At 46.1% G+C, this 27,383-nt stretch overlaps 1 protein-coding gene across 2 annotated transcripts in view; it reads left to right on the top strand.

Annotated features, from left to right (window-relative positions):
* Positions 1–4,857: 4,857 nt before the first annotated feature.
* LOC135054518 (oocyte zinc finger protein XlCOF22-like) overlaps positions 4,858–27,383 on the top strand; it is a 64,899-nt gene continuing 42,373 nt past the window's right edge. Inside the window, exons 1-2 of one of the 2 annotated variants that reach the window (XM_063957646.1) lie at positions 4,858–4,944; positions 19,706–19,855. In XM_063957646.1, the coding sequence (XP_063813716.1) occupies positions 19,778–19,855 (78 nt within the window). In that variant the 5' untranslated portion in view covers positions 4,858–4,944; positions 19,706–19,777. Of the gene's footprint in view, positions 4,945–5,737; positions 5,821–19,705; positions 19,856–27,383 lie in introns of those variants that run through there. The other variant, XM_063957647.1, reaches the window with a different exon arrangement.

Raw genomic sequence — 27,383 nt, 5'->3', positions numbered from 1 at the left:
TGTGCTACCAGAGCGGGGAGCAGTGCCAGGGCGTTGTGTTACTTGTAGTGCCACGGTGAAACATGGGGCGCGTAATGTAGTGGGGTGTCTAGCTAGGCGTGTAAATGTAGACAGGCAGCGGGGTGACTAGGGGGGATGGAGGCGGCGTCTAACTTTGGACGGGTATCGTGGGGAATAGCGGGCGGGGGGGGGGGGGGGGGGAGGGTGTCAGCGTTGCAGATGTGCAGCCGGGTGCCCAGGTGTGCTGGCAGACATGGGTGGGGTGTTCCTTAAAGGGTGTGACTGTGCTACCAGAGCGGGGAGCAGTGCCAGGGCGTTGTGTTACTTGTAGTGCCACGGTGAAACATGGGGCGCGTAATGTAGTGGGGTGTCTAGCTAGGCGTGTAAATGTAGACGGGCAGCGGGGTGACTAGGGGGGATGGAGGCGGCGTCTGACTTTGGAAGGGTATCGTGGGGAATAGCGGGGGGGGGAGGGTGTTGCAGATGTGCAGCAGGTCAGGGTATTGTTTGTCGAACAATTACATGTCGATCTATGAGTGGTCGGTCTATGGTTTGTCGATCTTATGTATGTCGATGTATTTGTTTGACGAACAATTTCATGCCGATCGATAAATTGTCGGTCTATGGTATGTCGATCTTCTGTAGGTCGATGTATTTGTTTGTCGAACAATTACTTGTCAATCTAATGTTTGCCGATCTTCAGTAAGTCGATGTATTTGTTTGTCGCACAATTACATGTCGATCTATGTTTTGTCTGTCTATGGTTGGTCGATCTTCAGTAGGTCGATGCATTTGTTTGTAGAACAATTACATGTCGATGATTTGTTGGTCGACCTGACGTTGTTTCGATGTTGTGCGTGATCGATCATTTGTGTGTCGATGTTTTGTTTATCGAGCATACGTATTGTCGATGTTCAGTGTTTGTCGATGTAGTGTGTGCCGATGTTAGTGGGATGTCGATCTTGTGTTTGTAGATGTTCGAACACTGTCGATGTAGATGTTGTCTATGTTGCGTGGTCGATGTTCGCATTGTCGATCAAGCGTCTGCCGATCCATCGACCGGATACCAATTTGATTATCACCTGCTGGGAATACAGCTTGTGAATTGTTTCCCATACTGCCTCCTTGTCGGAGGGAGACCTTGGTAAACCAGACTTCAGGAGCCTGCGAAGGGGAAACGTCTCGACATTCCAATCTGTACCCCTGGGATACTACATGTAGGATCCAGGGGTCCTGTACGGTCCCAGCGTCATGCTGAGAGCTTGGCAGAAGCGGTGGAACGCTTCTGTTTCTGGGAATGGGCTGCCTGCTGCAGTCGTCTTCCCTTTCCTCTATCCCTGGGCAGATATGACTCTTATAGGGACGAAAGGACTGAGGCTGAAAAGACGGTGTCTTTTTCTGCAGAGATGTGACTTAGGGTAAAAACGGTGGATTTTCCAGCAGTTGCCGTGGCCACCAGGTCCGATGGACCGACCCCAAATAACTCCTCTTCCTTTATACGGCAATACACCTTTGTGCCGTTTGGAATCTGCATCACCTGACCACTGTCGTGTCCATAAACATCTACTGGCAGATATGGACATCGCACTTACTCTTGATGCCAGAGTGCAAATATCCCTCTGTGCATCTCGCATATATAGAAAATGCATCCTTTAAATGCTCTATAGTCAATAAAATACTGTCCCTGTCAAGGGTATCAATATTTTTAGTCAGGGAATCCGACCAAGCCACCCCAGCTCTGCACATCCAGGCTGATGCGATCGCTGGTCGCAGTATAACACCAGTATGTGTGTATATACTTTTTATGATATTTTCCAGCCTCCTGTCAGCTGGCTCCTTGAGGACGGCCCTATCTATAGACGGTACCGCCACTTGTTTTGATAAGCGTGTGAGCGCCTTATCCACCCTAAGGGGTGTTTCCCAACGCGCCCTAACTTCTGGCGGGAAAGGGTATACCGCCCATAATTTTCTATCGGGGGGAACCCACGCATCATCACACACTTCATTTAATTTATCTGATTCAGGAAAAACTACGGTAGTTTTTTCACATCCCACATAATACCCTCTTTTGTGGTACTTGTAGTATCAGAAATATGTAACACCTCCTTCATTGCCCTTAACGTGTGGCCCTAATAAGGAATACGTTTGTTTATTCACCGTCGACACTGGATTCAGTGTCCGTGCCTGTGTCTGTGTCGACCGACTAAAGTAAACGGGCGTTTTAAAACCCCTGACGGTGTTTCTGAGACGTCTGGACCGGTACTAATTGTTTGTCGGCCGTCTCATGTCGTCAACCGACCTTGCAGCGTGTTGACATTATCACGTAATTCCCTAAATAAGCCATCCATTCCGGTGTCGACTCCCTAGAGAGTGACATCACCATTACAGGCAATTGCTCCGCCTCCTCACCAACATCGTCCTCATACATGTCGACACACACGTACCGACACACAGCACACACACAGGGAATGCTCTGATAGAGGACAGGACCCACTAGCCCTTTGGAGAGACAGAGGGAGAGTTTGCCAGCACACACCAAAAACGCTATAATTATATAGGGACAACCTTATATAAGTGTTTTCCCTTATAGCATCTTTTATATATTTCTAACGCCAAATTAGTGCCCCCCCCTCTCTGTTTTAACCCTGTTTCTGTAGTGCAGTGCAGGGGAGAGCCTGGGAGCCTTCCCTCCAGCCTTTCTGTGAGGGAAAATGGCGCTGTGTGCTGAGGAGATAGGCCCCGCCCCTTTTTCGGCGGGCTCGTCTCCCGCTCTTTAATGGATTCTGGCAGGGGTTAAATATCTCCATATAGCCCCCGGAGGCTATATGTGAGGTATTTTTAGCCAAAAAAGGTTTTCATTTGCCTCCCAGGGCGCCCCCCTCCCAGCGCCCTGCACCCTCAGTGACTGCCGTGTGAAGTGTGCTGAGAGGAAATGGCGCACAGCTGCAGTGCTGTGCGCTACCTTAAGAAGACTGAGGAGTCTTCTGCCGCCGATTCTGGACCTCTTCTCGTTTCAGCATCTGCAAGGGGGCCGGCGGCGAGGCTCCGGTGACCATCCAGGCTGTACCTGTGATCGTCCCTCTGGAGCTAATGTCCAGTAGCCAAAGAAGCCAATCCATCCTGCACGCAGGTGAGTTCACTTCTTCTCCCCTAAGTCCCTCGTTGCAGTGATCCTGTTGCCAGCAGGACTCACTGTAAAATAAAAAACCTAAGCTAAACTTTTCTTAGCAGCTCTTTAGGAGAGCCACCTAGATTGCACCCTTCTCGGCCGGGCACAAAAATCTAACTGAGGCTTGGAGGAGGGTCATAGGGGGAGGAGCCAGTGCACACCACCTGATCCTAAAGCTTTACATTTTGTGCCCTGTCTCCTGCGGAGCCGCTATTCCCCATGGTCCTTTCAGGAACCCCAGCATCCACTAGGACGATAGAGAAATATATATAATGACCTCATCTCCCCTATAATCTGCAAATGTGCAATACACTAGACGCAATTAAACACAGAACAGGGTGAGGGAAAGGGCGTGCGCCCCAAAGGGATGTCGCCTTTGCTGTTCATCCAACTTGCGCATGGTATAGGGCGGAGAATGAGAGGGTGAGACTCCTGCATGAGTGGATGACATCCAGCCCTAGGACATAGTGAGTCTCACCCTGGTGCCAGAAAGCAGTGCAAGATGGACGTCTTACAAGTCGGTTGTGCGATGCACCCCTATAGGATATTTACGGTGAGAGGTAAAGTGTAAGAAGTGCTAAAGGGGGTAATTCTGAGTTGATCGCAACAGCAAGTTTGTTTGCAATTGGGCAAAACCATGTGCACTGCAGGGGGGGCAAATATAACATGTGTAGAGAGAGTTAGATTTGGGTGGGTTATTTTGTTTCTGTGCAGGGTAAATACTGGCTGCTTTATTTTTACACTGCAATTTAGATTTCAGTTTGAATACACCACACCCAAATCTCTCTCTCTCTGCACATGTTATATCTGCCCCCCCTGCAGTGCACATGGTTTTGCCCAACTGCTAACAAATTTGCTGCTGCGATCAACTCAGAATTAGGCCCAAACTGCGTTGTTGCTGCTAGTAGCTGCTCAAAAATAAAAGTTATGAGGGTAAATGGTAATTATATGACTCTATGGGCCGGGTGCAGGAGTGCGGGGGGCGGCAACGGCTTGCAGCATCTACCCACAACTACCGGAGCGCGGCCGAAGCAACACGTGGGGACTATAGGTGACCGTACGCCATTGCTGGAGGTGCCTGAGCCTAATACTGTACATTACTCCCAGTCACCCGCCTCCATCACCCGTCACAGTCTCATCACAGTGGCGGGTCACCAGCCATTACTCTCCTGCACTTTCCCTGCGGGAAGCACAGCGCAGAGTGTGTGAGAGATGCACCGTACACAGTGATGACCAGCGGCCGCAGGGCGCCTCACACCGGCTATCAGGGGTACATATATCACTCCTCTAATCATCCACCAGCAATAATCTGCTATTTTATAGTGTTACTATAATGTTGCAGCGTCGCCAGCGCCATTGTTATGTGTATACTGCTCATATTCTCCCAACTGACCCAATACTAGGGATCAATGTAGCCAAAGTCCACCCTACTTCCGGGTCTGCGTTCCACCTTCTTATAGCGTGTGCGTTTCACCTAACTTCCGCAATCTGTGTTCCATTCCACGTAGAGCCTGTGCGTTCCACCTTACTTCCGGTGTCTGCGTTCCAACTCACGAAAAGCCTGTGCGTTTCACCTTACTTCCGGTGTCTGCGTTCCATTCCACGTAAAGCCTGTGCGTTCCTCCTTATTTACGGTATCTGCGTTCCACTCTACGTAAAGCTTGTGCGTTCCACCATACTTCCGGTATCTGCGTTCCAACTACAGGAATAGCGTAAAAAAAAACCATCCGTTATCGCAACCTCAGAGTCTACAGAGTCGTGTCCGGCACCAGCAGGTAATATACTGTACAGGGGGAGCAGCCTGTGGTGTCCTCATTATTATTACATAGCGGGAGCAGCCTATGGTGTCCTGTTATTATTATTACACAGGGGGAGCAGCCTGTGGTATCCTGTTGTTATTATTATTACACAATGGGGGAGCAGCCTGTGGTGTCCTGTCATTATTATTATTATACAGGAGGAGCAGCCTGTGGTGTCCAGTCATTATTATTATTGTTATACAGGGGGAGCAGCCTGTGGTGTCCTGTCATTATTATTATTATACAGGGGGAGCAGCCTGTTGTGTCCTGTCATTAATATTATACAGGGGGAGCAGCCTGTGGTGTCCTATTTTTATTATTATTGTTGTACAGCGATCAGCTTTTGGTGTCCTGTTATTTTTATACAGGGGGAGCAGCCTGTGGTGTCCTGTTGTTATTATTATACATGGGGAGCAGCCTGTGGTGTCCTGTTGTTATACAGGGGGAACAGCCTGTGGTGTCCTGTTGTTATTATTATACAGGGGGAGCAGCCTGTGGAGTCCTGTTGTTATTAATATTATTATACAGGGGGAGCAGCCTGTGGTGTCCTGTTGTTATTATTATTATTATACAGGGGAAGCAGCCTTTGGTGTCCTGTTATTATTATACAGGTGGAGGAGCATGTGGTGTCCTGTTACTATAGCAGCAACTGCAGAGTAATAATAACAGTAATGAGTGGGCAGGGGGAGGAATAACACGTGATAGATATAACATGTTTTTTTTTTTTTTTTCCAAAATATTTTTATTGAATTTTCCATCAAATCGTACAAGGGTTGAACATATCGGACATAATATAAGATCACGTTGTACATCACATCTAATATCAATACAACTGATGATAAGTCAAAAAGCGTAAGTATCAAAGGGTTCAACTGAAGTGTTCCCTGAGTTGCAACAGTAAAAAATTCACCTGTGATCAGCATGTCCTAGCATTGTAACAGCGACACATTCTAAACACCTCAGTGCGGTTCAATGTTAACTGAATGAAGTATAGCAAGTAGAAAAAAAAAAAAAAAAAAAAAAGACAATTACGAAGGGAAAATAAACCGGGTAAGAATAATACCTCAAGTAAGGTGGAGGGGAGGGGAGGGGGTGGGGGGGGGGGGGAGTTTTGTTGTTTAATATCAAACATATTTCTACGCGTTCCTCCAAAACATATCTCAATCACAATATTTATACCATTATGGGATATAACGTCTCATCAAGAAATTTCTCGTCTAGCAGTATCAATAGAGTGTTGTGTAAACTTAGTTTCTAATTCCAGAAACATGGACCTGAACACAGGTCAGTTCGAAATAGGAACTGTTCCTGATATCTTCCTGTAGTGATACCAATCAGTTTGTTCAAATATCGTAAAAATTGCACATTTAACATCCTCCGATAAAGATTCAATGTAAGGTCCCCATTTACGATAAAACCTCTCCACTCCCGCTTCCACATCTGGTAGAGTGGCATATCTATCAAAATATAAAGTTTTAAGGAGCATCATGTGCACCGTTTCCAACCTTGGTCTAGTTTTGGAAATCCATAGCTTCATTATTAATTTTTTCGCCATTGTCACCAGCACTATTAAAAACTGATGTAAGTTTAAGTTAGAAGGGCTAAGATTCCAATTTTGAAAATTTGCAAAAAGAAGAGCCAGAGGATCTAATGATACTCTGCATGCGAATGTCTGTGAAATATAGTTTACCACTTTGTTCCAAAATTTTTTAATAACTCCGCATGACCAAAGGTTGTGCAGTAGTGTGGCTGAAGTAGCCCCACACTTCAAGCATTTGCCCATTTCCTCGGGCACATAGTGCTTCCTCTGCGCCTGAGATATATAAGCTCTGTGTATAACTTTCAAATGTACCTCCTGTAAAGATACAGAGTGGAGAGATTTCATCACATATTCACAATTCTGAAACATGTCGGTACCTGTTAGATCCAAACCCAGCTCACTACTCCAAGAGGTACACACCCTACTCCAAACAACTGATCTAGTTGTCGATATTAGATCTGCATATAAGAATCTTGTTCTATAAGTAACGGTTTTAACTAGGTTCAATAGAGTTACCAATGGGTCTGAGGACACGGGAGGTAGATTTGTCCCATATAAAGACATAACATAGTGTCTAATTTGAAGGTATGAATGTAGGTATAAGTCTGACAAATCGTATTTCTCTTTAAAGGCTGAATAGGTTAATAATTTCCCCCCTGGATCAAACACATCGGATGTGATACGGAGACCCTTATTTTTCAGTCGGGTAAAGGCTGAGGAGTTTAAGCCCGGAGAGAACTGTAAATTACCCCAAAGAGGTATCATAGGCGAAAGTGTGGGATTTCTATCCATAGTCTTATTAATCGCCCACCATGAGTTATAGGTATCTCTAAAAAATATATTATTAAATATATGTTGTGGTATAGACTTCCGTGGGGTATGTAATAGTGCCCCCGGGGCGTAAGGAGAACAAAATAAACAGTCAAGTGCATATATCGAGAAGTGATCTCTTTCCAATAACCAATCTGCCACATATCTGAAGAATACAGAGTGTGAGAATTTAGTCAAATCTGGTAATGCCAATCCCCCATCTGATCTAGAGAGATGAAGTTTAGACCTAGCAATTCTCGATCGCTTCGATTTCCATATAAAAACCGAAAATTCCTTATATAGCATTTTCACATCCGAATCATAAATCCGTATAGGTAACATCTGCATAGTGTACATGATTTTTGGAAAGATAACGGTCTTAAGAACCGCTATACGGCCCATTAATGAAAGCAGCAATGATTGCCATGAGTCTAGTAATTTAAGAATTGAAATTATCAGAGGTTTGAAGTTTAAAGAGTAAAGTTTAGAGATCCTTCTCGGTATATGCACCCCTAAATATTTGAATTGTTGTGTGACCACCTTGATATCCCCTATCACTTCCGAAGACAAAACAGAGGATCCCAAATTCATTAATTCTGATTTATTCGTGTTAATTTTGTATCCAGAAATGATCCCAAATTGTGCAATGATATCTAGTATAATTGGGAGCGAATGGGAGGGGTTAGACATAAATATGACCATATCATCAGCAAATAGTGCTAAACGAAGGTCTATATGCCCCATCATTATACCGTTGTAGAGAGGAGACTGCCTCAATGCAATTGCCAGCGCCACTGCGAACAGCAGCGGAGAAAGCGGACATCCTTGTCTCGTTCCCTTTTGGATTAAAAATGAGGGGGAGAGATACCCATTGCACAATACGCAGGTGTCAGGATTAGTATATAATAATCGTAAAACTTTTGTAAAACGGTCCGGGAAATCAAAACGCGTTAAAGAGGTAAATAAATGGTCCCAATAAACATTATCGAAAGCTTTCTCGGCATCTAATGCCAAGATCGCTTCGTTCGGTCGACGGTCAATAGAATGGGATTGCACAATCACTGCTAAAACTCGTCTGATATTAAGAACAGAGCTTCTACCAATAATAAATCCTGATTGGTCTATATGTATTATATGTGGTAGGACTTGTTTCAACCTATCGGCCAGAATTTTAGTAAATATTTTATAGTCGGAGTTAAGTAATGAAATCGGGCGGTACGAACCAGGGTCTGAGAGATCTCTGCCTTGTTTAGGGATAACTGTAATTGTGGCTGAATTAAAGTAAAGAGGAAGAGGTTCCAGTTGCATAATCTTATTAAAGCAATTAGTGAGTAGAGGGACTAATTTAGAAGCCAAGATTTTAAAAAATTCAGGCGAGTAGCCGTCGGGGCCTGGGGCTTTGCAATTTTTTAAATTTTTAATCACCTTGGAAACTTCCTCCTCTGAAATTGGTTTGGTCAAAAGCGTTATGAAGGTCTCTGGGACCTGGGGAACCGGCAAATCTGTCCAAAATGAAAGTACGTCTGCGTCAGTAGGAGAAGGGGGTTTAGAATATAAAGTAGTATAGTAAGATGACATGACAGAAGATATTTGTTCGTTAGAAGTCGTTAAGGATGAATCCATTTGTCTCAAGGGCCTAACTATCATAGGGTTTTTTTGGCCTTTTAAAATATAGGATAGCAATCTGCCACTTTTGTTACCAAATTTATAGAAGCGCTGATCCTTTTTAAAAGATATCAGCGAATCCAATTTGGCCAAGGAACCATCAAAATGATTCTTTGCTTCCATATAGAGCATTTTATTAGTGTGCGTGGGGTTGCTCTGGTATTTTCCAAACGTTTCAGTTAGAGTAGATTGTACAATAACATGTTCTTTCCTGAGTGATTCACGGAGGGAAGTCACATAGGAAATTAATTCGCCTCTTATGACCACTTTAGCTGTCTGCCAGAAAAGAAGCGGGTTGCTTTCAAAAATCTCCTCGTTATCAAAGTAAAATGTTTCCCACAATGATTCCAGCTTCCGTCTAAAACTAAGTGAGTTAGAAATTGCTATCGGAAACCTCCATGTTCTACAAGGGTTAGGTTCAGCATGAGCTCTAAAAGAACATCTAACCATGGCGTGGTCTGATAAACATATGGGTTCCATGGAGGCCTCTCTAATTCTATCTAACATTGATTGAGAGCCAAAAATGTAGTCAATTCTAGACATTAGGCCAGTAGCGGCCGAAAGGCAGGAATATGCTTTGTCCGTTGGAAAATGTAATCTCCAGAGATCAATTAATTTAAGACGTCTTGCGAAATAAGAAATCCCCAATTTTGGAAGTCTGAGAAGGGATCTCCGAGGGGTCTGTCTGTCTAAACTGGGAGTTGTTATCAAATTAAAGTCTCCCCCTACTAACATCATTGTGTTACCGAATTGAAGTAGTTTAGCAATCAAAACCTGAAAAAAAGATTTAACATATACATTTGGGGCATAAATTGAACATAAAATCATTTTCGTGTTTGCTAGAGTAATTTCAGAAATAAGGTAACGCCCCTCAGGGTCCACATCAGAACCAATCATTTCTATGGGAATATGTGTTTTAACCAAAATTGCAACTCCCCGAGCTTTAGAATTATATGGAGCTGCAGAGAGAACTTTCCATTGCAACATGTTGAGTTTGTCAGTTTCCATTTTAGTTAGGTGTGTTTCCTGCAATAGTAAAATATCTATTTTTAATCGGTTAGCATAAATCAGAACTTTCCTTCTCTTGGAGGGGGAGTTAATCCCTCCAATGTTCCAGGACGCTATATTCAATAGAACCATCCTAAATTCTCGTCAGTGTAACGTTAGACATTTTTTATTTATTTTTTTAACATATGTCGAGGACAAGAACACGTATCTCAAGGTCTTATATGTCATGAACTCATAAAGGGATAGGGAAAAAACATGAGGAAAGGTATAGAAGGGGAAGAAAAGAAAGAAAAACAACAAAGAAGGCCTAACGATGGCCACAGATTCACCTTCAGGTGAAACAAATCCCATATTCGGACTTCCGGGATTGTGTACCTTCAAATTATCATACCAATTATTCATTATGAATCTAACAAGTGGGCTCCGCACCAACGACACCCTTTTCTTTAGTCCAATCTGTCACATAATGACCAGACTATAGAACAAGATACTAAAAATAGTAATATTAATAACAATGGTTATAACAAAATTACTGTTATGCAAACAGTTAAATATAAAGTTAACCTCAGCCTTAGTAGAAAAGTGGGTGTAAGGTACTTATGGCGTACAAGCGGGAAAGTGGGAGGGGGGAAAAAGGGGGGGGGGGAGGGGGAGAGGGAAGGGGGAAGGAATGTAGAGGAGAAGAGAGGGGAAAGGAGAAGGGAAAGGGGAATGGAAAGAAGAGGGGAGAGGTAAGGGGAGGGGAGAGGAAAGAGGAGAGGGGAGGGGGGGGGAGAAAGGGGAGCAGAGCAGAGGAGGGACGGAAGAAGTAGAAGGGGTAGGAATAAAAGGGCTGAGCGAAGAGAGGGTGAAGAAGGCAGGGAGAGAGGTAGTTGACGGCAATATATAAACAAAAAAAAATATACAAAGTTGTCCCCCTATATTACGGGAGAAATATGATCAACTTGTACCCTTCCATCGGGCGGCACCCTGGGACCGTCTCTCCATCCCCGGCGTTAAGTTGCTCAATAACATCATTAAAACTTAAAGCTAATATCCTGCCTAGTTTCTAATCACAAGTATCCATCTCCTCCACTCTCGGATAAGTTCCCAAACCACAACTTGATATGGTATGTCCTAGTGAGACGTATCAGGGATATCAGCCTGGTTCCAATCCTCAATCTGTTATCAGGTCCAGCATCAGGCTTTAAAAGTACACAAAAGTTTATGTGATATGACTTAAGCGCGACTGTCTGAGAGTCCACCCGTAGATATTTGAGATATGAAAGCAGGAGGATAGGTTTCCATCACCCACAGATCAGTAACTGTATATCCTTTTCTGATTTAAATTACAAAAATCTCCAGAGAATAGAGCTGTGGAAGGCATTCATCCTGAGCCACTGCGGTCGTCTTTGGATGTGCCCGCGGCTTCAGTTTCCTCTGCACAATACTTCTGAGCGTCTTCAGGATTCAAAAAGTCAATATATGATGACCCATCAAATATACGAAGTCGTGCCGGGTATAATAAAGCAAATTTCTTGCTTTGGGAAATTAGCTGTGTACAAATGGGTGAAAAAGCTTTTCTGGCCTTAGTTAACTCAGCGGAGTAATCCTGGAATAAATAGATCATGTTTCCTTCCCATTTCAAATTTCTGCATTTGCGGGATGCCCTCCAGATGGTATCTTTGTGCAAAAAATTCAAAACCCGAAAGAGCACCACACGGGGACGGGCGCCAGGATGTGTGCGCTTTGGTCCCACCCGGTGAGCTCGTTCAATAATCATGTCTGCACATTCCTCTGCTACGTTTAATAAATCCGGTAGTGTGGATTTCACAAATTGTATCAGGTCAGAGCCTTGTACTGTTTCTGGGAGACCCACAACCCGTAGGTTCTGTCTCCTCGACCTATTTTCTAAATCGTCTAATTTATTCGTAACCTGTCTCTGCCAACGATCCCGTTTAGCTTGTGATATTTGTAAGGTAGCTACATCAGCAAAGAGTGAGCCCACTCTGTGTTCTGTCTCCGTAACTTTCTTAGTGAGACTAGACAGTTGTTTTGATATATGATCTGTTTGTTCCTTGAGAAGTGGGCCTAGAGCCTCTCTGATTGCTCCCACCATGTCTCTATATGTGACCGGAGAATCTGGGGAGGGCACCACTCGATCACGGGGGGTCTGCATTACAGTACCTTGCTCTTGTAATTCTCGGGTGGGTGAGGAAGGAGCCGAGCTGGCTTCATCTCCGGAGTTCGCCGCGTCCGGCGCCATTTTGTTTCCCCCGTTCCGTCCACGCGTCTGCTGGCGTTGCTTCTGTCTCGGCATGAGGGGGAAGAAATAACTCTCCATACGCCGCCCGAGGACCAGTAGAGATATCGGGTGAGGGTTCAGACCGAAATATGAGGCTGTCAGACAGCCGTGAAATGCTGATTAGGGTGCCGGGTTTCGGAGCCACTCCAAGACGCGTCCTCACATGTCGGAGGCGGAGCCGGAAGTCAGATATAACATGTTTATATACAGCAGATGGGGGAGGACGTGTGGGGAGGACACAGAGCGGACATGTGACACATGGCTGCGCTCCCTGAGCTGAGACTGTCAGGGCGTCCTTTTATACTGAGCAATAGAGACTCTCAGAGACAGCCAGTGGCTGTGACAGTCCCCAGATCCTCAGAGTGTCAGTGATTGTCCCCCAGGTAATGTCTCCCCCACCCTACGCTGCATACACACGGCCGGCAGGCTGGTCATATGACACCTACATCTGAGGGGGGGGGGGTTTTCATTTCTGCAGCAGGGTACATTGGTTTCCACAGGGAAACATTTGGGTGTAGAGATGGATCTTGATCCAGAGGCACCAACAGGTTAAAGCTTTAAGCTGTCCCAGGATGCATTGGGGCCTCCTCTATAACCCCGCCTCCAGGCACTGTGAGCTCAGTTTTTTAGTTGGGGTCTGCAGCAGTAGGTCACCATAACAGGAGGGCTGCACTGGGCAGCCCTGAAAGCTTTTTCTACAGAAAATTTCTTAAAACTGGGCTGTCAGCGCTGTATGTCAGGTTGACACTTCAGCGCTGCCTCTCCGTCACCTCCCAAGCGGCGTCGCTTACTCCCGCGGCTCAGTTCCCGGGTGCTTGCGGTGGAGACGCTCTAGCTCTAGGCACACGGTCGCAGACGCTCTCCTGGTTCGCGTGGCCGCTACGGGGAGGAGGTATGAGGGTTCCCTAGGCGGGACCTGTCATTAAATCGCGTTCCGATAGCATGTCTAGGGAGATGGACTGTGACGCTGGCGTGGACACTGTTGCGCACAGGGACCCCACTATATCTGCCAGGGCATAGGAGTACAGGTCGGGTGTACTAACACCCTGTTTAATAAGACTCCATAGTACCAGGCGGTGAGGACCAGCATAGGGGAGCCGACGCTTGACCTGTAGCCCCTCCCCCAGCCCAGGCGCCATCTCTGAGCAGATTCTCCCGCACTGGAGCTGCCTCACACTCTCCCTCACTCCCTGACTGATACGCTGGGCGCCATCTTAGGTATTGCTGTGGCTAGTCTCCGGGACTGTAAAGCCGCCTGTATACAGCACTGTGACTTTACAAACACTTGAGTATTCTACAGGTCCCTATACAGACAGCGTTAGTTAAGAAAAACTGTACCTGTTACAGGATATATTGTATGAGTATTCTGATGCACACCTCCGGTCTAGGACCGCGCTGTGTTTTCTATCTATCTATCTATCTATCTATCTATCTATCTATCTATCTATCTATCTATCTATCTATCTATCTATCTATCTATTGTCCCAAATGCAATATTTGCTTGTGTGCCCTGCTGGGGTACAGCAAACCCATATACAACCAGAAAAAAAGAAGGCGGCACTCCAAGGCTTAGAAATAAATAAACTTTAGTGCACAGAGATTAGTGCATAATATCAACGTTTCGGGGCATGACACCCCATCATCAGGATAACAAGTGAGTGAAACAGCAGACAAAATTATACTTACATGATCCCGCGCTCACATGCCCGCTGCCGCACGCCGGTCCGGGACTCCGCCGCACTTCTGGTGACGTCTGACGGAAATGACGTCATCACATGGGCAGCACCGCCAGCCAACGCGGGCTCCGTCCACGAGCTCTGCCAGTCTTCCTGTACCGGAAGCGGCGTCATCCAAGAAACAGCACCGCAAACAGGCTAGGAGGGGAAAACACAGGGCTAGTTACCATGACAACGTAATGGAAAAACATCATAGCAATCAATATTATTTTATAAGTGCATAGTCAAAAAAGTGATATGAATAAAAACATAATGATTATTACATACATAATAAGACATATTGTACAGTGCAAATATTGATCAACTATAATGTGGCATAAAGTGCACAGTGCATATATAGATAGAGAACTACCCTGCACAGGATGCTGGGCGACCAAATCTTCTGCTAAACCACCTCTCTTGTCACAGCTAAATACATTAACATAAAGCTCCGGCCAGGGCTATTATCTCTAAATATGATGCCAAGACAAAGGGGGACTACCGTACCCCTCTATTACATATCTCAAATGAATACAGAACTAGAACACTTTGAATGCTAATGCAGATGATTCGTCTCATGTTTAAAGGAAACATGTCAAGCCCAGCGATTCGTTCAAACCCCTCGGACTAGCCGTGTCCAGGGTGACGATTCACTTGGCTTCCAACTGGAGCATTTTTTTAAATCTGTTCATTCTTCATCTGAGCATTGCCATATTGTGTCTAGCCTGTGCAAAATGCATGGCTACTGCTTGATCACTATTGCCCGATCTTAGTGCAGCTCTAATAGCTGCCCTATGTTGGGCAATACGCTCCTTAAATTGTCTCTCTGTCTTGCCCACGTAGTGTAAACCACATGGGCAAGACAGAAGATAAACCACAAGTCAGTGGTTTACACTACGTGGGCAAGACAGAAAAACCTCTGCACTTCCGTGTCAAGGATCATTCCCAGAAAAGACAATCTCCTTGTCGGCTACAAATGTGACTTTGGAAGGTTCAGGATCCAACCGTGTTCCCTGAGCAAATGAGTGGTGAGAACAATGGACAGCAATAGCGTCTCCCTGGACGACGCCTTTATCAGCAGATCATCCAAATATGGGATTATGTTCACCCCCTGTCTGCGGAGGAGAACCATCATCTCTGCCATCACCTTGGTGAACACCCTCGGTGCTGTGGATAGGCTGAATGATAGTGCCTGGAATTGATATTAACTGTCTAACAGTGCAAATCTGAGATAAGCCTGGTGCAGCAACCAAATCGGAATGTGGAGGTGCGCATCCTTGATATCCAAGGATACCAGAAACTCTCCCTTCCCCATACCTGAGATCACTGCTCTGAGAGACTCCATTTTGAATTTGAACACCTTCAGGTAGGGGTTCAACGATTTCAAGTTCAAAATTGGTCTGACTGAACCATCCGGTTTCGGTACCACGAAAAGGTTTGAATAATAACCCTTGTTTTTCATATGAGGTGAAACTGGGACAATGACCTGTGACCTTTCCAATTTTAAGATGGCTTCCTGTAGGATAGCCCTGTCAGTCAGCATAGCTGGCAAGCCTGATTTGAAGAATCGGTGAGGCGGGAGTACTCCAGTCTGTACCTGTGGGACACAATATCCTGTACCCAGGGATCCAGGCCGGATGACACCCAGAAGTGTTTGAAACGTCTGAGTCTCGCACCCACCAGCCCGTCCTCCAGGCTTTGCGGTCCACCATCATGCTGAGGATTTTGAGGAACCAGAAGCAGGTCTCTGGTCCTGGGAGCCTGCGGGTGCAGGCTTTTTGGATTTTGCTCTACCACCCCAAAAGAAAGTGGTAGGAGGCTTGGACTTTTTTGCCTTAGCGGTCCGAGAGGACTGCGGCACAGCTGAAGAAAATGGTTTCTTCATAGAAGGTGTAGCAGAGGGAAGGAAAGGTGACTTACCCGCGGTTGCCGTGGAAATCCATGCATCCAACGCGTCTCCAAATAGAGCCTGACCTGTATAGGGTAGGTTCTCCACACTTCTCCTGGATTCGGCGTCTGCAGACCATTGGCATAGCCAGAGTTCCCTGCGGGCTGAGTCCGACATGGAAGATATCCGTGCAGTCAGCGTACCCAGGTCTTTCATGGATTCCACCATGAACCCCGCAGAATCCTGTATGTTTCGTAAAAACAATTCAATGTCACTTCTATCCATTGTATCCAAATGCTCTAGTAATGTGCCTGACCACTTTACTATGGCTTTAGAAATCCATGCACAGGCAATAGTAGGCCTTAACGCTACCACTGAAGCAGTGTAAATGGATTTGAGCGTAGTGTCAATCTTACGATCAGCCGGTTCTTTTAACGCAGTAGATCCAGGGACAGGTAACACCACATTTTTAGACAGTCTGGAAACAGATGCGTCAACAATGGGTGGGTTTTCCCATTTTTTCCTATCCTCAGGAAAGGGAAAAGCAACCAGAACCCTTTTTGGGATCTGGAGTTTTTTCTCCGGGTTTTCCCAGGATTTTTCAATTATAGCCTTTAATTCTTTAGACGCAGGGAAGATTAGCGAGGCTTTCTTATTATCTGTGAAGGAAGCCTCCTCAACCTGCTCAGGTGTTGTTTCAGTAATATTTAACACATCTCTAATGGCCTCAATCATGAGCTGCACCCCCTTTGCAAGGGATGCCGCCCCCCTCGTCCCCATCACCGCCTGCAGTATCAGAGTCGGTATCCGTGTCATCTTGCATAATTTGGGCAAGTGCACGTTTCTATGGGAACATGCTAGGGGATTTTGCAGGAATAGGAACAGAGGCTGACCAAACTGCCATAGACTTCTTCAACACCTGAGTTTCATTCTCAGTATTAGCTACCCTAGTAGATATCTGAGAGATCATTCCTTTGATAGAAGTTAACCACTCAGGCTCAACAATAGGGATCTGAGATAAAGCATTACAATCCTGTGTACATGGAATAGATCCCTCCTGAGAGGAAACCTCTTCTGCAGCATATGACACAGAGTCTCTAGACATGCTATGTGAGATAATAACACACACACACACACACACACACACACACACACACACACAGGGAAATGTCAGACACCGTCTCCCCGCAAGTATGCCACAGAGAGACAGAGATTGGAGCCAATCCACACACAGCGCTTTCTGAGGTAGAACTAACAAAACTACCAGCGCTATCTGTGTACCTTAATAGACTACACAGATTTTACACAGCCTCCACCCCCCTTCTATAACCCCCTGGTACCGCGCAGGATAGCTGGAGTTGCTTGTAGGGACAGCTCTACTTGTCAGCGTCTCTGTATGGGATCTGCAGGCAGGAAAATGTTGCTGAACGCTGCTGGGTCTGCTCTGAGGAGAAGCTCCGCCCCCTGAACATGGCACTGCTTCCCGCTCTTCATTATATCATACTGGCCTGAGGATTTCTGCTGGCAGCGATCCGGGGACCCTGACACGCTTGCTGACCAGTGTAGGGTATAGGTGCTGGCTCAGGGCGCCCCTCACAGCGCCGCACTATGTACTGCTGAGCCCTGGAGCGTAGTTAGTACTTCACTCCCTACCCTGTTGCCGCCATCTTCACACCGGCTCCCCGCTTGCCAGGGAGGCTGGTGACTCACTCGCCACCAAAGTCATCTGGCTCTGTAAGGGGGTGGCAGCATGCTGCGGGAGTGAGCGGTCACCTGGGCGGCTAACGATCATCACCCTGAGGAGCTCAGTGTCCTGTCGGCGGAGATAGTGGCTCGGACCCCACAGGGCAGACACTACTCCCCCCCTTAATCCCAAGAAGCAGGGAGGCTGTTGCCAGCAGCCTCCCTGTGCCTAAATTAACTGTAGAAAAAAATAAAACTAAAGAAGCTCTAGGAGCTCCCCTAGCTGTGACTGGCTCCTCCGGGCACATTTTCTAAACTGAGTCTGGTAGGACGGGCATAGAGGGAGGAGCCAGCCCACACTCTCAATAAAGTACCAATGGCTCCTAGTGGACCTGTCTATACCCCATGGTACTTATGTGGACCCCAGCATCCTCTAGGACGTAAGAGAAATCTCTCTCTATATATATAATATATATATATATATATATATATTTATATATATATATATATATATATATATATATATACAGGTTGAGTATCCCATATCCAAGTATTCCAAAATACGGAATATTCCGAAATACAGACTTTTTTGAGTGAGATAGTGAAACTTTTGTTTTTTGATGGCTCAATATACACAAACTTTTTTTAATACACAAAGTTATTAAAAATATTGTATTAAATTACCCCCCAGGCTGTGTGTATAAGGTGTATATGAAACATAAATGAATTGCGTGAATGTACACACGCTTTGTTTAATGCACAAAGTTATAAAAAATATTGTCTAAAATGACCTTCAGGCTGTGTGTATAAGGTGTATATGTAACATAAATGCATTCTGTGCTTATATTTAGGCCCCATAACCATGATATCTCCTTATGGTATGCACTTATTACAAAATACGGAAAAATCCGATATCCAAAATACCTCTGGTCCCAAGCATTTTTGATAAGGGATACTTAACCTGTATATATATATATATATATATATATATATATATAGTTCAGTGCAGTTTTGTTGTAATATAACAATTATCTGCATGGTCAGTGTGCCTGTATCTGCTGTAAGGTTTCACTTTCAGTGTTTCCCAGAGATCTATCACTATATCACTGTGTGCTCAGTCACATACTATCGTATTTATTCTCAGGTATTATACTCTGTCTGGCTTCATCGTACAAATTCGCTCTGTGTTGCATTTGTGTACAATGTCTAACATAAAGGGCAGTAAATCTGAGGATGCTACCAAGGATTTACCAGAGGGGGAAGCTCTGTATGATGGTCTGTGTACTGTGTGCCATACACCCCCTAGCCAGTCCACAGCTCCTGTAACCAATCAGGAGCCACCGTGGGCCGCATTCTCAAACCTACAAGGAACTCTAGTGGAACACCTAACGCCCCCTATGGGACCACCTGTTCCATTACAGCCTCAAATTGTCCGTATGGTCAATCCGCCTTGGGCGGACAACCTGTCTAACCAGTTGCAGCAGTTAATTAATTCCTTGGTCAGACAAAAATCTACTCCAGGTAACTCCTATGTCTCTGGGTCATCTAAGCGGGCTGCTTCCTCCTCTCAATCCACAAATCTCTCAGATGTTTCATCTGAAGAGGAGGGGGGGGGAACATACTGTCCTGTCAGACCCTGAATAACATATTACCCGAGACTGATGGAATTCTGTATTGTTTGTCCCTTGTTTCTTCCTGTCTGCTGCCCTGTCCCTGTATTATTACCCTCTTCTGCTTCCTTTATCCACCCCCTGTCTTATTGCCACCCTCTGTCATATTCCCAGATTTCCTACTTTAGTTCCCCTCTCCCCCTATCTACACCCTTCCTGCTCTCCTGTGTACTCTCCTCTCACCCCGTTATCTGTATGACCTGTGTATAGGAACACATCCTCTTAGTCTTATGGGTTAAATGTAAAACTATAGTAGACAATCCCAACATCCCTAATTCATGTGTTTGTAAAATTGCACCAGGTTTGTGTCTTGGAGGAATAAGCCCCCGGCCAGGAGAAGAGCATTGGGGTAACATTATACAGCACTGTGTGACTCTGCGGTGCCTTATGGGTCACAGGAACCTCTGACAGATGCTGACCAGGACTGTATGTGTTCTCTCTGATGTGTGTTATATGTATTATATTTATTCCTAGACACTCCAGCTGTGAGGAACCAGAGTCTTTATTACACGTCACACGTTCTGTATTCTCACTGATTCACTGAAGATGGAGACGGACTGGAGTAACAGGACTGAGACGATAATAAATATCACCCTGGAGATCATCTACCTGCTGACTGGAGAGGTGAGGGGATCTAAGAGAGTCACAGTGACATCACTTATATCTATAGTAATAATACAGGGACATAATTGGGGAGGTGAGAGGGTCTGGGAGTGTCACAGTGACATCACTTATATCTATAGTAATAATACAGGGACATGACTGGGGAAGTGAGGAGATTTGGGTGTGTCACAGTGACCACTTATATCTGTAGTATACAGGGACATGACTGGGGAGGTGAGGGGATCTGGGAGCGTCACACTGACATCACTTATACCTATAGTAATAATACAGGTACATGACTGGGGAGGTGAGGGGATCTGGGAGTGTCACAGTGACATCACTTATATCTATAGTAATAATACAGGAACATAACTGGGGAGGTAAGGAAATCTAGGAGCGTCACAGTGACATCACTTATATCTATAGTAATAATACAGGGACATGACTGGGGAGGTGAGGGGATCTGGGAGCATCACAGTGACATCACTTATATCTATAGTAATAATACAGATACATGACTGGGGAGATGAGGGGATCTGGGAGCATCACAGTGACATCACATATCTATAGTAATAATACAGGAACATGACTGGTGAGGTGAGGGGATCTGGTAATGTCACAGGGACATCACTTATATCTATAGTAATAATACAGGGACCTGACTGGGGAGGTGAGGGGATCTGGTAATGTCACAGTGACATTACTTATATCTATAGTTATAATACAAGGACATAACTGGGGAGGTGACGGAATTTGGGAGTGTCACAGTGACATCTCATATCTATAGTAATAATATAGGGACATGACTGGGGAGGTGAGGAGATCTGGGAGTGTGACAGTGACATCACTTATATCTATAGTAATAATACAGGGACATGACTGGGGAGATGAGGGGATCTGGGAGTGTCACAGTGACATCACATATCTATAATAATAATACAGGGACATGGCTGGAGATGTGACAGGATCTGGGAGTGTCACAGTGACATCACTTATATCTATAGTAATAACACAGGGGCATGAGTGGGAGGTGTGGGATCTGGGACCGTCACAGTGACATCTCATATCTTTAGTAATAATACAGGGACATAACTGGGGAGGTGAGGAGATCTGGGAGTGTGACAGTGACATCACATATCTATAGTAATAATACAGGGACATGACTGGGGAGGTGAGGGGATCTGGGAGTGTCACAGTGACATCACTTATATCTATAGTAATAATACAGGGACATGACTGGGAGGTGAGGGGATCTGTGAGTTTCACAGTGACATCACTTATAGCTATTGTAATAATACAGGGACATGGCTAGGGAGGTGGGGGGATCTGGGTGTGTCACATTGACATGACATATCTATAGTAATAATAGAGGGACATGACTGGGGAGGTGAGGAGATCTGGGAGTGTGACAGTGACATCACTTATAGATAGTAATATTACAGGGACATGACTGGGAGTTGAGGGGATCTGGGAGTGTCACAGTGACATCACATATCTATAATAATAATACAGGGACATGGCTGGAGATGTGACGGGATCTGGGAGTGTCACAGTGACATCACTTATATCTATAGTAATAATACAGGGACATAACTGGGGAAGTGAGGAGATCTGGGAGTGTGACAGTGACATCACATATCTATAGTAATAATACAGAGACATGACTGGGGAGGTGAGGGGATCTGGGAGTGTCACAGTGACATCACTTATATCTGTAGTAATAATACTGGGACATGACTGATGGGGTGAGGGGATCTGGGGGTGTTACAGTGACATGATAGCTATAGTAGTAATACAGAGACATGACGGGAGGGGATCTGGGAGCGTCGCAGTGACATGACCTATCTATAGCAATAATACAGGGACATGACTGGGGAGCTGCGGGGATCTGGGAGTGTCACAGTGACATCACTTATATCTATAGTAATAATACAGGGACATGACTGGGGAGGTGCGGGGATCTGCGAGTGTCACAGTGACATCACTTATTTCTCATACGACTTAGAGGATGCTGGGGATGTTTCAAGAAGCATGGGGTATAGACGGGCTCCGCAGGAGACATGGGCACTTTAAACTTTAAAAGGGGTGTGAACTGGCTCCTCCCTCTATGCCCCTCCTCCAGACTCCAGTTAGATTCTATGCCCAATGAGATTGGATGCACACTGAGGAGCTCTCCAGAGTTTCTCAGAAAAAAATACTTTTTGTTAGGTTTATTATTTTCAGGGAGACCTGCTGGCTACAGGCTCCCTGCATCGTGGGACTGAGGGGAGAGAAGCAGACCTACTTCTGTGAGTTTCAGGGCTCTGCTTCTTAGGTTACTGGACACCATTAGATCCAGAGGGTCTAGGTAGGTACGCCTAGATGCTCGTTCCCGGAGCCGCGCCGTCAATCCCTTGCAGAGCCAGAAGTCAGATGCCGGGTGGGTAGAAAAAGATCAGAAGACTTCAGTGACAGCAGAAGATTTCAGTGACAGCTTTTGAGGTACCGCGCAGCCATGCTCCCACATACAAAATGGCACTACAGGGTGCAGGGCGCAGGGGAGGGGGGGGGGGTGCCTTGGGTAGCATAACACCTCAGTAGCGACTGGCACAAGTGTATACAGTGCCTGAGCGCTAAATATAGACCCCCGCCAGTATAAATATGTTGAAATAAGCGGGACTGAAGTGCGCCATTAAGGGGGCGTGGCTTAGCCCTCACAGCTCTGACCAGCGCCATTTTCTTTTCACAGCTGCAGAGACGCTGAGCCTGGCCTCCCACACTGCTGTACAAGTAACAAGGTGCAAAACGGGGGAGGGAGGGGGGGGGGGGCACAAGATATTTGGTGCCAATTCATTAAATTGAAAAGCGCAAGCAGGTCTGGGCAGTATATTACTCGCTTCAGAACCGGGATAGGCGCTGGGTTGTGAGCTGGCAGAACTCCCTCTGTGTTTCTCTAACAGGCTTTGCTGTGGGTCTGTCCCCTATAATCCCAGTGTGGTTGTGGGTGTCGGTACGCGTGTGTCGACATGTCTGAGGCTGTGTGCTCTTCCCAGGAGGAGGCTGGAGTGAGGACAGAAAAGGCTGTGGGAGTGACCGTGTCGGCACCGCCGACGGCTGATTGGGTAAATATGTTGAGTGTTTTGAATGCAAATGTGGCTCGGTTAACTAAGAGATTAGATAAATCTGAGTCTAAAAACCAGACATGGAGGAAATCCATGGAGGATGCATTGTCACAAGCTCAGACCCCTTTGGGGTCACAGAAATGTGCATTTACCCAGATAGCAGATACAGATACCAACACGTACTCTGATTCCAGTGTCGACTATAGTGATGCCAGATTGAATCCTAAACTGTCTAAAAGCATTCAGTACATGATTGTGGCGATAAAAGACGTATTACATATCACGGAAGACCCTGCTGTTCCTGATACAAGGGTCTGTATGTTTAAAGGAAAGAAACCTGAGGTAACGTTTCCTCCCTCTAATGAACTGAACGCTCTTTTTGAAAAGGCTTGGGAAAATCCTGACAAGAAGGTACAGGTTCCCAAAAGAATTCCAGTGGCATATCCGTTCCTCTCTGGGGACAGGGAAAAGTGGGAGTCATTCCCCACGGTGGACAAAGCTCTATCGCGTCTGTCCAAAAAAGTAGCGCTTCTGTCTCCTGACACGGCAGCCCTAAAGGATCCTGCGGATCGTAAGCAGAAAAATACACTAAAATCCATTTATGCCACTACAGGGTCGCTACTCAGGCCTGCCGTTGCTTCGGCATGGGTGAGTAGCGCTATTGAAAAGTGGGCAGATAACTTGTCATCTGAGATAGATTCCCTGGACAGGGATAGTGTGCTTTTGACTCTGGGTCATATCAGGGACGCTGCGGCATATTTAAAAGAAGCTACAAGGGATTTTAGCCTTTTGGGATCAAGGGCCAATGCCATGGCAGTCTCGGCTAGGAGGGCATTGTGGATTCATCAATGGAATGCTAATGCTGACTCTAAGAAAACTATGGAGTCTCTACCATTTAATGGTAGTGTCTTGTTTGGTGACGGCCTCACTGACCTGGTATCTACGGCTACCGCGGGTAAGTCATCATTTTTACCTTATGTTCCTGCACAACAATAGAAAACGCCCCACTATCAGATGCAGTCCTTTCGGCCCAATAAATACAAAAAAGAATAAGGGTCCTCCTTCCTTGCTGCGAGAGGAAGAGGAAAGGGAAAAAGGTCACAGGCTGTGGCAAGTCCTCAAGAACAGAAGTCCTCCCCGGCTTCTACTAAATCCACCGCATGACGCTGGGGCTCCTCTGCGGGAGTCCACACCGGTAGGGGCACGTTTCAAACTCTTCAGTCAGGTCTGGGTACACTCGGCCCTGGATCCTTGGATATTAGAAATAGTAACCCAAGGGTACAAATTAGAGTTTCAAGATGTGCCCCCTCACCGATTTTTCAAATCGGACTTGCCAGCTTCTCTTCCAGAAAGGGAGGTTGTATGTGCTGCAATACTAAAGCTGTGTCAAAATCAAGTAATTATTACGGTACCCCCGTCATAACAGGGGAAGGGCTTTTTTTCGAGTCTGTTCGTGGTCCCGAAGCCGGATGGCTCAGTCAGACCGATTCTGGACCTAAAATCCATCAATTTCTTTCTAAAAAAATTCAAATTCAAGATGGAATCTCTCCGAGCAGTGATCTCCAGTCTGGAAGAGGGGGATTTTATGGTGTCGGTCGACATAAAGGATGCTTACTTACATGTTCCCATATATCCTCCGCATCAGGCTTACCTGAGGTTTGCTGTTCAGGATTGTCATTACCAATTTCAGACGTTGCCGTTTGGTCTGTCCACGGCTCCGAGGATTTTCACCAAGGTTATGGCGGAAATGATGGTTCTTCTGCGCAAGCAGGGAATCACAATTATCCCGTATTTGGACGATCTCCTCATAAAGGCGAGATCCAAGGAGCAATTGCTGAAAAACGTTGCGCTCTCACTGACGATTCTGCAACAACATGGTTGGCTTCTAAACTTGCCAAAATCACAGTTGGATCCGACGACACGGCTGTAGTTCCTGGGTATGATTCTGGATACAGAATTACAGAGAGTTTTTCTTCCAGTGGAAAAGGCTCTGGAAATACAGAACATGGTAAAACAGATTCTGAAACCGGCAAGAGTGTCGATTCATCAATGCACTCGGTTGCTGGGGAAGATGGTAGCGGCCTACGAGGCCATTCAGTATGGCAGGTTCCATGCCAGGGTGTTTCAGTGGGACCTGTTGGACAAGTGCTCCGGGTCTCACCTGCACATGCACCGGAAAATAATCCTATCTTCCAGGACCAGGATATCCCTCCTGTGGTGGCTGCACAGTTCTCACCTTCTGGAGGGACGCAGGTTCGGGATTCAGGATTGGATCCTGGTGACCACAGATGCAAGTCTCTGAGGCTGGGGAGCAGTCACACAGGGGAGAAATTTTCATGGAAAATGGTCAAGCCAGGAAGCTTGTCTCCACATAAACATTCTGGAATTAAGGGCCATTTACAAAGGCATTCTGCAAGCGGAACATCTTCTTCGCGGTCTGCCCGTCTTGATTCAGTCAGACAACATAACAGCAGTGGCGTACATAAACCGCCAGGGCGGAACAAAGAGCAGAGCGGCGATGGCCGAGGCCACGAAAGTTCTTCGCTGGGCGGAGAGACATGCAAGCGCTCTGTCAGCAGTCTTCATTCCAGGAGTGGACAATTGGGAAGCAGACTTCCTCAGCAGACACGATCTCCATCCAGGAGAGTGGGGTCTTCATCAAGAGGTCTTTGCAGAAGTGACAAGTCGTTGGGGAATTCCTCAAATAGACATGATGGCGTCTCGCCTCAACAAGAAACTTCAGAGATATTGTTCCAGGTCGGGGGACCCTCAAGCAATAGCGGTGGACGCCCTAGTGACACCATGGGTGTTTCCGTCGGTCTATGTGTTCCTCCACTTCCACTCATTCCAAAGGTGATAAAGATTATAAGAAGAACAAGGATTCAGGCGATACTCATTGTTCCAGAATGGCTAAAGAGGGCCTGGTATCCAGATCTTCAGGAGTTGCTCATAGAAGATCCCTGGCCTCTTCCTCTACGGGAGGACCTGTTACAACAAGGACCGTGCGTGTATCAAGACTTACCGCGGCTGCGTTTGAAGGCATGGCGGTTGAACGCCAAATCCTAGCCCGAAAGGGTATTCCCAGTGAAGTCATTCCCACACTTCTTCAGACCAGAAAAGAAGTAACGGTAAAGCATTACCACCGTATTTGGAGGAAATATATGTGTCTTGGTGTGAATCCAAGAAGGCTCCTACGGAGGATTTTCAACTGGGGCGTTTGCTCCATTTTTTGCAAGCAGGTGTGGATGCGGTCCTAAAGTTAGGCTCCATTAAAGTACAAATTTCGGCCTTGTCAATCTTCTTTCAGAAAGAATTGGCCTCCCTTCCAGAAGTTCAGACCTTCGTGAAAGGCGTGCTGCACATCCATCCTCCATTTGTGCCCCCTGTGGCACCGTGGGATCTTAATGTGGTATTGCAGTTCCTGCAATCTCATTGGTTTGAACCTGTACGTAAGGTTGAGTTAAAATTCCTTACTTGGAAAGTAGTCATGTTGTTAGCCTTGGCATCCGCAAGGCGGGTATCTGAGTTGGCGGCTTTGTCTCACAAAAGCCCCTATTTAATCTTCCATGCTGATAGAGCGGAGTTGAGAACTTGTCAGCAATTTCTGCCAAAAGTGGTTTCATCATTTCACGTAAACCAGCCTATTGTGGTGCCAGTGGCTACTGACGCCTTGGCGGAATCAAAGTGTCTCGATGTGGTCAGAGCTTTAAAAATCTATGTCGCCAGAATGGCGCCGATTAGGAAAACAGAGGCTCTGTTTGTCCTGTGGGCTCCCAACAAGATTGGGGCTCCTGCTTCCAAGCAGACTATTGCGCGCTGGATCTGTAATACGATTCAGCAGGCTCATTCTACAGCAGGATTGCCGATACCGAAATCGAAATCGTTGAAAGCCCATTCTACCAGAAAGGTGGGCTCATCCTGAGCGGCTGCCCGAGGGGTCTCGGCATTACAGCTTTGCCGAGCTGCTACTTGGTCGGGTTCAAACACCTTTGCGAAGTTTTACAAGTTTGATACCCTGGCTGAGGAGGTCCTCTTGTTGGGTCAATCGGTGCTGCAGAGTCATCCGCACTCTCCCGCCCGTTCTAGAGCTTTGGTATAAACCCCATGGTTCTTGAAGCATCCCCAGCATCCTCTAGGACGTATGAGAAAATAGGATTTTTAATACCTACTGGTAAATCCTTTTCTCTTAGTCCGTAGAGGATGCTGGGCGCCCGTCCCAGTGCGGGCTGTATCTGCAGTTTGGTTATGGTTACTCTTATGTTGAGTTAAGTTCATTCAGTCTGTGGCTGCTGTTGGTCATGCCGTTGCATGCGTTGTTGTTGAATGCCATGTTGTACGGTGTGTTAGTGGTGTGAGCTGGTATGTATCTCACCTTAGTTTTAAAAATTAAATAAATCCTTTTCCTCAAAATGTCCGTCTCCCTGGGCATAGTTCCTATGACTGGAGTC

Source organism: Pseudophryne corroboree, chromosome 3 (genome assembly GCF_028390025.1).
Source record: "Pseudophryne corroboree isolate aPseCor3 chromosome 3, aPseCor3.hap2, whole genome shotgun sequence".
NCBI lineage: Eukaryota > Metazoa > Chordata > Amphibia > Anura > Myobatrachidae > Pseudophryne > Pseudophryne corroboree.
Note: the sequence above shows the minus strand (reverse complement) of the source record. Positions and strands in the feature narration are given on the sequence as shown.